The sequence below is a fragment of the Galeopterus variegatus genome, unplaced genomic scaffold, assembly GCF_000696425.1.
Source record: "Galeopterus variegatus unplaced genomic scaffold, G_variegatus-3.0.2 Scaffold27, whole genome shotgun sequence".
In the NCBI taxonomy this organism is placed as follows: Eukaryota; Metazoa; Chordata; class Mammalia; order Dermoptera; family Cynocephalidae; genus Galeopterus; species Galeopterus variegatus.
Window position 1 is genome coordinate 813,772 of NW_007726138.1, and position 14,168 is coordinate 827,939.

The following is a 14,168-nucleotide window of genomic DNA, read 5'->3' on the forward strand; positions in this document are numbered from 1 at the left end:
GGGCGGGGGGCTCGGCGGCGGCGGGGATGGAGAGGCTGTGAGGCAGCGGGCCGGGGCGCCGCAGAGTCCGCTCGTACACGCTGTAGGGCGGCGGCGTCTTGCTGTCCTTGCGCGCCGGCTCCTCCTGCCCGCCGTAGCCCGACAGCGACAGCGACACCGACACCGACACGGGCGCCGCCTGTTCATTCACCTGATTCTCAAAGCCTGAGGTTTCCGACATGCTACACCGGCTGAGGGAAGAGATGCCGCTGCTGTAGCTGCCCGACAAAACGGGGGAGTTGGAGGTCAGCCCTGGAGAGTGGTAGTCCACGGGAGAGGGGGTGAAGGACTGCACGGAACCCTGCTGCTGGGGAGGACAGAGAAACGGGAGGGGACATGCAGCAGACGGTCAGAACACGGGTGGGCGGGCCCAAGTGTGTGTCCCCCCACCCCCATTCACACGTTGGAGCCCCAGTCCCCCAGTACCTCGGAAGGTGGCTGCATCTGGAGACAGAGCCTTTAAGGGTGGATGGACCCTAATCCAATCTGACTGGTTTCCTTATAAGAAGAGGAATTTGGACACATGGGGGGTGGGGGGTGGCAGGTGGCACCAGGGTTGCAGACACATGGAGAAAAGACCATGTGAGGACAAGCCAAGGAGAGAGGTCTCAGGAGAAACCAACCTTGCCGGCACCTTGAGGTTGGACTTCCCAGCCTCCAGAATTGTGAGGAAATAAGTTTCTGTTGTTTAAGCCGCTCACTCTATGGCAGCCCTAGTGGATTAATACAAACATTCAGACTCTTATTTGTGTGTTGTCACAATCTGCCAGGCCCACCATTCATTGAGTTCACCTCACTGCCTGCTTTACTCCTTATCATTTTCAGGATAGAAAGATGATAAAAGGAATCAGTAGAGAATTTGGAGGCATGTAATTAGTCCTGTAATTTGAAAGAGAGAGAACTAGTAGGAAAAAAAAAAAAAAGCTTTGGGGGTGCCATTTCACGTTTGTAGCTTAGCCAGGCATGAGCTCATAACTGCAGGACAGGACACAGGGTGAGGACAGGTGGGTGGTACACTCTTCCCACCAGACACCTCAGGAGGAGGAGCGAGAGGCACACACAGTCCTGCACTTGGTTCTTCTGCCCTCGCTCCAGACTCCTGAGCTGAAGCCGCAAATTTGCAGCCCTTGGGCTCTAGCCTGAGATGTGAGCTGTTTCATCTGCAGTGTTTTCAAAAAACCTGATTTAGTTGCTATTTTTTAAAATAGGAAAATTTCCCATAAATCTCCAGATTTATGGCCTTTCATAAAGAATTGGAAATTCTGGCAACAATGGTACACATTCTCTTAACGGAGACAGTCTTTTAAAGCTGAGCAGGGGCCGTTCTCTTTAGATGGGGCACGAATTCTTCAGTTTATCAGAGTCTTCGCTACCCTGCACGGTGTTCCACCCAGCCTCCTTCACTCACTTATGCTAGCTGTCTGGCCCCATTCTGCATGTGAATCTGCAGCTTTCCCAACTGGTGTCCTAAGGAAAATAAGTCCTAAGAGATGCTCTGTAAAAAGAGGGTTCCACTGGGAAATGCTGCATTCTATATACTCCTTGTGTACATTCAAAGAGTATGTTCAAGTCTTATATTACCAAAACCTGAATAATTTTGTTCAGCCCAGTGTTTTCTAAACTCATTTGACCATAGACCAGTTTTTCACTTATCATATAATGTCCTATAAAAATAATGTTCCATAGAACACACTTTGAGAAATGCTACCCTAGATTAATTTTACCTTGGTCTCTCTTTCTAAACAAAATAATGCTGGCAGACACAAATCCTTCCTTTCATTTAGTAGGAGCCTAAAATCAAGCAAGGCTGATTAAGAGATCCACATTCACTGCTGTCTTTGTCAAAAATTAGACTCCAAATTCATAATAAGACAGGCAAGCTCAGTCTTCTCTATAGGGTTAACCCCATCATTTAATTGCTGAGAAAAACCTACCAAACTCTTATCAGTTAAAGCAACAAACTGCATTCTAAATAGAGCAAAGCTAGTAACTCGGTAGCACTGTGCCCCCTAATGTAACCTGGGAGTTACGACACAAGCATTCGATCTATTTTCTCTTCCTTCAAACCCCATTTGTAAAGACATGGCTACAAGACTGCGTATGGCCAGTAAAAATATATGCAGGCCTACAGAAGGAGATTATACACCATCTTGCTAACCAGAACTATTTAGTAGCTACTTGAACATTTTCAGCTGTTGGGTTTTCTTTATTTTTTAAGAATTAATCTCTAATACTCGTTATTGTCTTACTACTTTGCAAAATCAAGTTGAAAGCCACAGACAATAATTCCATAGCAACATGTGGGAGCTCTTAATGAGTAACTGGAAGGGTGTGGAAAAGCCATGTTGCTTTCCTTCCCATCACATGAAGATGACAGGCTACAGCTTCCAGAGCAAATGCAGTCACATGCATGTCACTGCAGAATGACAACAAAACTAGCAAAAAATTTGCACTCACCAGCAAATTTCTCCATTAGAAATTTTACAAATGCAAATGAAAACATGCTTCTTTGTAATTCTCTCCATTTAAAAAAAATTTTTGTTTTCCAGATTCTCAATTTCTGTCAGCAACTATTCTTAGCACCATGGATGCATCGGATCACAACCTGCCCTATGTGTTTGTAGAGAGTAATTTGTCTTTTTCACATTAGCTATTGCTATCTCATCAACAAAAGGACATGGAGCGTGTACATCCTAAGTCGCTCAGGTACAAAATCATTCTTTCAACATTTACTTCAACCTCCTATTTGCCTCTGGTGCAGCAGCTCTGAACACCAACCTTTCATAAGTACTGACAATCCCTGCAAGCAGCCTGATTCAATTTGGATAGACACTAGATATTTTTCTTTATCTTCATGAGGGATTATGTACACTTAGAAATATTAAATAGCCTACCTCTACATACCAACTCAAACATCTGACCTTTAAAGCTTTCCAGTTTGTTCCCCAGAAATTTTTCTATCCATTTTACTGCCTTGCTCTTCATGATCAAGTATGTATTTCTAATGTAAATGAGATCCTTGGTATAAAATATTAAAAGAGGGAATGTTGGGATTGGCTTTATCACAACGGATGAGACTGATGTTAAAGGCAAAAAGACACAGGAGAATATTTAGTAGATCTTGATTATTTTTCAGTTCAGCCAAACACATACACACAAACACACAAACTTAAAATTTATCACCAACAAATCTTATAATTTAAGAGTGTGTGTGTGTGTGTGTTGTGTGTGTATTTGTTGTGCCTTAAACCAAAAGACCAGGCTGAAAATGTCCTAGGAGGTATGCTGGGATCATAGTTCTTTCCTAACTTGGTACATATACTGACTCTGTAAGTTTTCATTGCCACCATTTGGAGGGTGAGGCTAATAATCTGAAAACAAATGGCTGTGTTCATGGGGGAGGCTCCCCAAAGGGAATGTCCAGTGTTGTTTTCTTACAACCATCTTCCCCAACCCCTTCTTTATATGTTCTTTGCCTCGTCTGTGCAAATGAAAGCAGCTCTTGATGTACCTGGGATGAGTCTTAGTGGAAAAAAAAAAAAAGAAAATTTGGGCCAGTTTCTAGCCACAGCCTAAAGAAGGGCCTGTACCTTTAATGGAGATCGCCCAGCAGGTGAGGGGGATACTGACGTCGTGTGTCTTGCTGGTGAAGCTGTACATGGAGAGAGAGAGAACATTTCAACTAAGATGGTTGACTGTCTGCAAATGCCCCCTGTGTTACAAACCCAGACAAGACGGTCCGGTGCATAAGGACCTTCTCAGCAAGGGAGAGAGGGGGCGGGGATGGGGGAGAAACTTAAATGGTGCCTGTCCAAAACAACGTCTTTGTAAAAGATGGCATTACAAAGACATGGGACAACAGTGAAAAACTGCCAGTGCATAGATGATATTTTCACCAAAGGGACAGGGCTCCAAACTGGTCTGATGTCCTTTCCATTTCCCCAAAGTCCAGATGTGTCTCCACCGTTTGATCTGTCATGTCATAAGGTGCTTTTAGGCGTGAGGTGACAGGGAGCAGTCCTCGGGAAACAGCTGCTGACTTTGGCCTGAGCAGCAATGGGAAGACCAAGGCCACCCAGACAGGTTGGAGTCGGTCCATGGGAATATATTTAGTCAGCAGCCCCTTTAACCCCCCTAATCTCCCCAAACAGAAAACCCTTGGTCATGTCCATGCAAGAAATGAAGTTTTCCTTTTGTCCCCCTAATGCCTGTCTCAGGTCTTCCCTTTGTCACCCGGGGGGTGGTACTGTGGGTTTCATCATCATGGCAAAGCAGAGCGATCTCTTTGTTTCTCCCACTAGACTTTCAAGTTCTACCCCTGACACACAGCAGGTGTGAGATGGCACTGCTCCTGCGTGTGTGCTTGTGGATAACCCAGCTCTCTAAAGCATAACTGCGGACAGTAAAAGCTGGCTGTGACACAGTCAATAGGGTGAGGGTAAGCCACATTTCCCAATTCCACATGGAGAGGTTTCAGTGAATTCAGGGTATATTGCTCTGTGATTAGCTGCCACTCTCCCAGCTGTCATAGTGAGGTTTGTAACTCACAAGAAACCACAGAAAGGCTGAAAGTAAGAAAGACAGACAGTTACAGAGCCCCACAACAGTAACCACAGATGATGACATAAGGACAGACCACGAGAGCAATCAGTGCAGAAGGGATGGCAGCCCTGCCAAGTTAACTTGTGAGAGGTAAGGTCCCCTGCATGCTCTGCGTCCTAAGGGGTCAGGAAGGGTGGCCCACTACCACACTGTGGGGGTGTGCAGCCTCAACCTGCATGCTGGGGCATGCTGTCAGCACAGGTCACATTCTAACCCGTTAGGTCTCCTGTCCGATCAACCGTGGGTGCTGGTTAGGTAAGAAAATCATGTATGTACAGAGAAGCCAATCCTGACTGGGAACTATACTTCTGCCATTGCTGTGGCAGAAGTCATGGTTTCCTGTTCCTTGGGACCCCCTCCCTTTTGACTCAAGAAGTCACTGACACCACCCCGGCAGCCCCAGCATCCAGTGCATAGTCACAGAGATATTTCTCTGGAAAGGCATTTTCCCACAGAGATCTAAAATAGTTACATCAGAATCCTTGACTTCAGGTTGGAACTGGCCTAGGAACCTAACTACCATCAAAATTATTGTTCCTTAAGAAATGCTTTTCAAGTTCCCAACTTTGGGGACACAACCTGGTTTACATTGGAGACTGCCTGAATATATGAGTATGTACATCATGAATAAAATTACAAATAATTTGGTTGATGAGTCTTAATCTTCGTAGTCACACTGATACACTAATGCAGATGATTAGTAAGCTTAAAGTTACTTCTTTTGTTGAAAGATCTCATGTGCTTTTCAGAAATCATTGGTGACTTGACTTTTAGCTTTGACAAATATAGAACTGGGTAGCTCATAGTTTATTTTAAAAACAGGTAAAGTCAGCTTTCTTTTCTTAGTAAAACAGAAGAATGAGATGCTAGAATATAGCAAATGAAACATGACTCATCAATCCTGAAAAAATCCATGAAGGAAATAGTCATATTTTTTCTTTTTAGGCCAGTTGTACTGTAAAGCTTCAAAGCTACTCTAGATATAGGTAAGTGCTGGAAAGCCTCTCCCCATCACCAGAACAAGCAGAGTCAGTAAAGTAGGGTGGGCCCCTCTTAAAAACTGTCCCCTCTGTAGGTCACCAAGCACATGGTTTGTCCAGGAGGAAAGGGGGCCTGTTACTGCTATAAACTCACAAAGGAAGTTTCTTAAGAACTATTTTCAGTGGTTCTGAAAATTTAGTGAGAAGAATCACCTGGAAAGTTCTGGTAAAAATATAGGTTATAGGGCCTTATCCCAGAAATACTAAAACTCTGATTCAGTAGGTCTGAGGTTAGGCCTGAGGATTTCCTTCTTCATCCATCACCCGATGGGATGCAGGGTCTAGAACCAACCCTTTGAGAAATACAGCCCTTGAATACCACGGATGCAAGGTTAGTTATTCCCCACGAGCCTATCAGAGTTACGGTTAGTTCCTGCTTAGGGACAACCTGAACCCTTGGTGTCAGTCCTGAATAAGGTTGAAGAAAGTGGCTGAGTTAGCAGAGGCTGGTAAGAATACGGTGGCTGAAGCGAAGAACAGAGAAAATGCTAGTGGTCTAGCAAGGTTTGGGTACCTCCCCAAATTCTGAGGATGGTGCTTGGAGGACAGCACCCTACAAAACCAGTCGGAGGAATGGGCCACCGTTGGACTCCGCAGAACAGAAGTCCGGGAAAGCAGGAGAACACCATAACAAATTAGGCAGCCACTAAGGTTTTACCTCTGAAACCAAATGCCTACCTTTCTCTGAGGAATTCAGGACAAGTTGGAGTAGTCAATAAAAGTTATCTTATAAAAGTGATTGTTCAAATGCTTCAAATACCCACCAGTCTGTGTGGGTCTTGGAGGGACAGGGGGAGAGATAAGTTTCCCACTATCCGACATGTTCTTGGCTTCCTTCCCACTGTCCAGGCTCCAGCTGCTAGGAGTGGGATTCACAGCTGGAAGGGAATAACACAGCTAAAATACATGGTCCAGCTTTGTCCTTCAAACACTTGAAATCTTAGAAGTAAGAATAATCCAGAATGAAAAAAATCAACTGGATTTAAAAGAGGGGAAAAAAAAAAAAAAAAACCCACAGGAAACCTCCTAATTCTAAACCCTTATTTAATTGGCTACCTAACAGTTATACTTGACATTTAACTGGGTGGTAGCATGTCTCTTCATTTCCCTATAGCTGTCAAATAGAACTGCAAATCTCTACACCAGAGTGCAGAAATTTGTTGAGAATTACAAATGTGTTTAGGTGCTGGATACAGATTAAAATGCAGTCACTAGACAATTGTAAAACCTGGCTTTTAGTGGAAATCTCTAGACAAGTGGCACCCAAAAAGGGAGATGGCAATGACATGTTAATATTTCAACTGTTTGGCAGAACTATTGGTGAAGAACAGCCACGCCACACTGTCTCATTGGCCAACTCTTTGAGGAAAGGACTTGTTCCTGAAATCAGCAGGTTACACTGAAGTATGTCCTTAAAAAAAAATAATTTGGAATCCTGACAGTATCATTCTTGTTTTGTAATCTGTCTGCTCCATGCTTCGGTAAGATGCAGAAATATGGAGCAACCCTGTTAGAAACAAGGACAGGAGACACAAAATTCAAAATAGTTGATACGCAATCAAGTCTTAGTTCCAGTAGCTTACTCCCTGTACAGACACTGCCATCTCGTGGACATGCTGAACATGTTACCACTCTTTAAATTACTACTTCCATTGAATGGGATGGAATTACCACTCTTTTTTTAAAAAAATTACTTTTTCTCTGTTCTTTTAAAATTTGCTTTGTGGTTTTCTTTGGGAGAAGGGGTGAGGAAAATACCACATTTCTAAATTCTGCTGACAAAGATCAATGCTTGACTTGTAACATTAAAGCTAAATTTGTGTTTTAAAATAATTTTGGCTAAGCCCTACCTATTTTCCATCTCCCAAGGAAAGTTTTAATGTCAATGTATCAGTGTACCGAAATGACAATACAATCTAGTTCTTAATGAGGGCAATTAAAGTGCACTTTACTGGGACATCTCATTAGTGACTCTTGAATCATTGGCTTGGGGGACCGCTCTTATTTTTGAGGCTTGACCCTGAGAGAGGCGAATGGGTGACTTGCTGCACCCCCTCCCTTTAGTTGAGGAAGTCACATTTAATCTGCTCTTCATCATCTGCCCGGTTGTACAGACTGAAGCTAATTGGCCATTTGCTGCTACACATGTGTTTGGTTCTCATTTTTGTGTGTGTGACCTTGAGGCAGGGCACACTCCATTATGCACTGGGTTGGAGTTCCTAAATAGTATTTAATTGTACAAGAGCTGTATCTGAGTCACCACCAACAACAGATGAGCTGGCTGAATGAGCTTTGTGAGGGAGACAAAGGATGGGGCCACAGAATCAATCTGCGAAGTTGCTATTTTCTTTGTACTGAACAAAGAGCCTAATTGGCAGCTTCAGGAACAGCAAGCACTGCCTCAGTGACTCACTGAATGACAACAAAAGGCTATTAAACAGAGGAGTTCGTAAATGGCTCAGATTCTGCTGTTAAATCTTAGAAGAAAACAGTTTTTGAAGAACGGATCATGAATAGCTGTCTTTCATTAATCCCCTAAAGAGCAAACTAGTTCTAATCATTAAAGATCTGGAGCACTGCCTTCTACACAGACACACGGAAGACTGGAGAAAATGAGGACAAGACAAACCCCTATGCATTCCCGGGCTGAAGAAAGGGATGGCTTCACACCCACCTTTCTCAGGTGCAGAAAGATTTGGGTCACTGCGTGGCAAGGCCCCATCTCCAATATGATTAAACAGCAGCCTCTGGAAAGGGACGAGAGTCTATTTTTATGATGCAATATGCTGACACGTGAGACCTTTGAGAAAATGAGATGATTATTTCCTTACTGAAACTTTTTGTTCAAAGTCATTTGTGTATGGTATGATGAGCCTAGGAACAAAGTATTCAATTATATTTAAGGTGAAAAGGGAAGAAGAGCCTTAGGTTTTAAGAAAGAAAACACACTTTGAAAAGTTTGTATCAGATTTTAAATATAAATGGTAAATAACTGTTCATATTAAAATGCAGGGAAAAAATAAATAGTGAATGGAAGTTAAGCTATAGTGTTCTTTATGAATACCAATGCTAGACTGGCAATAGGAAATGCAAATAAGAACTAAAGGAAAAATATTAGCTCAAACATTTTCTAGTGAATGAACTTTCACCCCTTCACATTTTAAATCCTACATTAGGTAAAAAACAGATGAAATGGTTAATATCCTACAATTTTAAACCTACAAAAATGTCAGTTTTACATGGTTCTACCTAACATTAAAAGAAAAAGTGCCACGCCCTTACAAGTAGATGGACTACAACAATGTGTATGTATTGTTGATATTTTGGCAACATACATGTGGCTTCGAGTTTTACTGAAAGCAGAAAACTCAGGAGGCTAATCAGGGGAAGCTTGCAGAGTTCCCCATGCTGGCAACATGTTCTCCTGTAGCTGATGGAACAAACTGTGAAATTCCTTTGCAACATCAAATGACAAAGGGAAATAAAACTGGTTAGCCGGTCCAGCCAAACACAATTAGATGTAATTTCTGCAAGACATCGGTGTTACACAAGGAGGTATCCTGGGACTTTCGGGAAGATCACACAATCAGCAAAGATAAACCAATCAGGCCAAATCCCACTCACTCTCATCCACTTCCAGATGTGGCTACAGGCATCTGCCAGGATAGTGTAGAAAAACAGAGAAATTAGCTGGCACAGAAAGAACTATTTTTCACTGCTCCTAAATTATTCACAAATAATTTGTAAAATTCACGGCTCCACAAGAATCTTCAACTTTGAAACCACCCTTCAAAACCCTTGAAGTGCTCGAGGGCCAAGCCCAAGGCCCTGCCCTTCCTCATACTAAACTGGCTCACTTCAAAGCCAAGTTCAGGTGGGAGGTGAGGGCCACATGCCCTTACTCCTGTGTGGAGTACAAGGACAGCCTGAGGACTCAATTCCTTTTCCCTCAATGCATTAAAGAAGAATGGCAAAGGCAAACAGAGATTGCTCCTGCACTCTTGGGTACCTCAGAAAGGAATCGACTGCAGCTCTCTTACATAGGTACAGGCAAGAACAAAGACTGCTGGGCTGCAGCACGCTTTTCCGCAAGGTTGTTTTGTGAATGTAAGAAGTTCCTCCAGAATTCTGCTACATATGCATGCAAACGCACACACAGACAATACATTTAAGTGGCAGCAACGAAGCATGGAGTCATATCAAGGAGAGTAAAATCATTTCCCATCTCCTTTTCAGCTTTACTGCTCAGCAACAACCCGTGTATCCCTATCAGAAATACGGATGAGACAGAAATGTCTAACAGTGGGCAGAGAACAGAGGAGCACTCTTCACCAGCTGGACCTGTGGCCCGGCACTGCCTATCTGGTTGCTTTTGGCAGCTACAGTGTATTTCTGCAGAGATATGTAAAGCAATTCAATTCCAGACATTTCCTTGTTTTCTGGTTTCTGCATCCCACAAGGAGTACCTGAGACGGCTCCACAGGTGTTGGATAGATGGCACTGCATGGTCTCTCTCTTGGGGACAGGCAAGAGTTTTCTCTGGAATGTTTGTGTTTGTCAGACAACAAAGGAGAAGCTGGGAAGAGAAAGAAATAATCATCAGTGTGGTGGTGGCACTGGGCCCGCTCGGAGGAGACAGCCTGAGAGTTGCAGCTGCTGGCCATAGTTTAGGAAACTGAAGCCACGGTTCCCGGGGGCTGGAAGGTTCTCTGGGCACCCTTAGTCTCCCACACACTCTGGCACTGACCTCTGGCACTTGATGGAGCAGAACTTGTCACATTGGGTGAAGCAGAGTGAGTAGAACTCAAGCTTGAGGTAGATGGACTTGGCTGGAAATACATAGAGAGCTGTTATCATATACTGTTTACAGAGGCTTCACATTACAGACACATTTGAAACAAAATCAAAAAATTTTTTTTCAAATTAGCAAGCAAGCAAGAAAAAAAGAATAAAAAGGCCATTTAGAAATATAGAAACTCTTACTAAGACGGATAGGAGGCCTGTCTGAATTAATCAAGAATCCCAGAATTTGACTGCTGCCTAAGGAACGCATGCACATTAGTTTCAGCTACAATCTGTTGACTTCGTACCAGTTAGTAGTGCATTCCCTGACTAAAGTAAAAGCGGAATGACTTCCAGCCTAGGGCACATAAATAGGTGGGTGCTTCTAAAAGGCATAGAATGTGCCTTCTCATTATCTTCGAAAATGTATTCAAAGCCTGAATTTAGAAATATCAGTGTGCTCTACCCCTTCCTCAAAGACAGCTTAGTCTTACTGAACTATCATAAATGCCACATTAGCAGTGTCTACATAAAATGTTTTACTTCAAGAGTTACACTGGCTCTAAAATCCCTAAAAAACTACATTTTTTTTCTTTTGTAAAACAACTACTTCTTACGGCAACTTTCCAACATGTACATAAATAGGGAGAATTTTATAATGGATCCCCAAACCACGTCTTCTTAAAGAAAAAAAGCCACTGAGAAATACTAAGAGGCAGCTAGTGTGTGGCGACCTGCTCCAAGGTCCTGGACTGGAGAAGCAAACCAGAGGCAGGTGTCCGAGATGACCCCTGCGCAGCTTGCCTGGGCGTTCCCATTGCTTGCTTGTGTCTTCTTAGAGTGATGGGGGCACTTTTGAGAGAAACATCTTTGTTGATTCTACAGTCCAGTAAAGCAATGAGTGTTTGTCCTTAAGTGAAGTTCTTGCTCGTAGGTCTGTTCATCAGCACAGCAGAATGAACAGAACTCTCAGGATTGAGACAGAAAAGGAATAAACACGACCAGACAAAAAGCTAATCAAGTACCTGCATGTTAAAGACTTCATCAGAGCTTTCTGATTGCCCTGTAATATTGCTTACTTCAGCAGAAGCTTGTGAGGACAGTGAGGAGGAAGAATATCGGTTGACAGCTGGGTAACTTAATGGGCTGTTGTGGGGAAAAAAAATGGTTGTTAACTCAGTCTCTGAATTGTTCTTTATAGCATGCTGGCATGGTATAAAACCAAAGGGCAGGGAAAACCACCCGGTTTTGTTGTCTCCTGTTTGCCTCAATATAATCAAATGTTCGAGTTTATTTATTTCTCATGCTGTTGCTATTTTACCAGTGGCAGATGTCTGCAGCTGCCTTGTGGGTTAATTATTTCATTAAGAAATAGCGGGTTTGACAAATTGTGCCATAAAGAATGAGAGAATCATTCCAGATCATCTTGTGGGGATGCCAAGCTGTAAGATAATTCGAAATATGCCTTACCTGCGTCTAGGAATTACCCGGGTGCCATCTGGGCTCATAGAGGCAGGTGCTGAGTTTCTGCACACACGGGGGCTTCCATTAGGAAAATGGACAGGACTGGCTTGCATACAAGCAGAGAACTCCTAAAGATACGGTAGAGAAAATATTTTAGAACAGTAATGACATGGCAAAATAATTTATGAGACATTTTAGTATACTAGATCTATTTTCTAATTGTTATGAAATTTTAACATAGGGGCCTATTAACGTAAGTTCCAGTATTACTAAGCTTTCCCTTGCTTACATTTTTGTTTTTATAAAAGCATGTAAGCATGGCAAGCAGTAGACAATGCATATAATATTTGAAGGTTCCCTGGTAAAATGGTGCAGTTTGGTAGAAAAGCCAAAAGATGTCACTATTGGACACTTCATTGTCCTTCTAACAAAAAGCAAATAGCAGTGGTCAGACTGCCCCACCATGGACACTTAGTGTACGTACCTGTATCCCTAAGCTTGACTTCATCACGAAGAACTGGTCGACTAGCTTTTTGTGAAGTGGTCTCATATCTTGAGGTACAAACTTCTCATGCACGGCCAAACCAAATTCCAGAATCTGTGCCTTGATAACAACATAAGAAACAACCCACATCAGTGACTCCCTCTCACTGTGCCTGCTATGGACCAACCACTGTGCATTATTGCTAATCCTCTGGACCCAACAACACAGGAACAATCATTGTCACTTTCCAGGTGAGGACACCGAGAATGAGAAAAGCCCTGCCTGTAGTAAAAGACAAAAGGGGATTTGAACTTATGTCTGCCTGATTCCAAAGACTTGATTTTCCTACTACCTCAAGCTTCTTTCCCATGTATTTTAGACCTGTAATTACAACCCTTCTTAACAGTTACACATCCCTGTGGCCGCTTCTAGTCCTTCCTAGGATGGGGCAGGGAATGGGGACAGGAGCTTCTCCTTGTTGAGAGGGTCAAGTGATTCTCCCTAGGGATCTCTTCCTTGGATGGCGCCCTCTCTCCCATGGCACCCTTCTCTATTCCATCTGCCTCTTCTGTGCCAATCCACCCCTTCTGCAGATTTTCAAAATCTGTCAGGTAGGAAGGAAAAAATGAACAGGAATTCTCCAACAGTTGCTATGCTTCTTGTTTTTGTTTAAAAATACTCCTCTTGTTCTCTTACTTATAATGCAACAAGGAAGCAGTTCCTACTTTAAAAGTTTTCTTGCTGTGAGGACCCAAAAAAGAGATGGACATAAACATTCACATTTCAACAGTGCCTTTGATTTTAGTAGCAGCTGTCTTGTACATTTTAAAAATGCCCCTGCGCTAAAGTGGTTAAAAGAACAAATTCCATAGGCTGGGAGGAAAACAATCCCACAGCACTACAAGATCTTTATCTGTGCAACTTATGAAGATTCTAGGTTGAAAGCTTAGGTCAAATGGGATTGAGCCTGGTGGGTGAGAGCATCCAGCACCTTTCCTAAGGGACAGGACTATAGCACCTCCTGCTCTGGACGCTCACCCACTGCCAGCACTTTGCATAAAGAGAAAAAGACCCTGAAAAAATCTCAAGAACACCGTTGAAAGGAATAGTTGCAGTGGAGGGTATGTCTGAGGCCTTAAAGGGAAAGGTTGACTTCGGTGATGCGGAGATGGGAGGAACATAGGAATTGAGCCTCAAGGTAGGAACCACCAGTTTTCTCTTTTTTAACCCCCAGCTGCTAGGCAACCACCCTCTTGTTCAGATAATGCTGAAAGTTGGGTTTTCTGGGAAGTAGACCTGACATGCACACCTGGAGGTTTACTGGGGAGTACCTGCGGATTGTGGGCTGTGGGAGGGAGGGGCAGAAGCAAGACTTGAAAAAAAAAAGGAAGTTGAGTTGCATGGCAGTCCTGTCTGCCTGTGCCAAACCCAGCGGACCTCTGGAGCCGTAATGGTCTGTCAGACTCGTCCTGTGTTGGGCCCAAATGGCTGGGCTTTATAGCTTTTCCTCAGTCTTGAATGTGGCACATTGAGAAGGTAGTGAACTTGGGCCAGGTGGCTGACTGCAGCTGAGGCAATCCCTCAGGGATGGACCTGACAGCTGGAAGTGCCTGTCAAGAGCCACCTGTCCAGCAGCTGAGGCAGCAAGCGCCTCCTAGAAGGAGCAGCGTGGCACTGCATCTCCCTGTCTATCTGACAGGTTATCTCAGCTGTTTGCAGAAGTCCAGAGAAGGATGGTGCCCGCTCTAGCCCAACCC

At 43.5% G+C, this 14,168-nt stretch overlaps 1 protein-coding gene across 3 annotated transcripts in view; it reads right to left on the reverse strand.

The window, feature by feature from the left end:
- The window catches only part of DOCK4 (dedicator of cytokinesis 4), a 444,210-nt gene that overhangs the window by 2,618 nt on the left and 427,424 nt on the right, over nt 1-14,168 (reverse strand). Inside the window, exons 45-53 of one of the 3 annotated variants that reach the window (XM_008569604.1) lie at nt 12,412-12,531; nt 11,934-12,055; nt 11,489-11,609; nt 10,429-10,510; nt 10,148-10,257; nt 8,356-8,428; nt 6,446-6,559; nt 3,630-3,691; nt 15-343 (exon numbers count right to left, since the gene is read on the reverse strand). In XM_008569604.1, the coding sequence (XP_008567826.1) occupies nt 15-343; nt 3,630-3,691; nt 6,446-6,559; nt 8,356-8,428; nt 10,148-10,257; nt 10,429-10,510; nt 11,489-11,609; nt 11,934-12,055; nt 12,412-12,531 (1,133 nt within the window). Of the gene's footprint in view, nt 1-14; nt 347-3,629; nt 3,692-6,445; nt 6,560-8,355; nt 8,429-10,147; nt 10,258-10,428; nt 10,511-11,488; nt 11,610-11,933; nt 12,056-12,411; nt 12,532-14,168 lie in introns of all 3 variants that reach the window. The other 2 variants (XM_008569598.1, XM_008569607.1) reach the window with 2 other exon arrangements.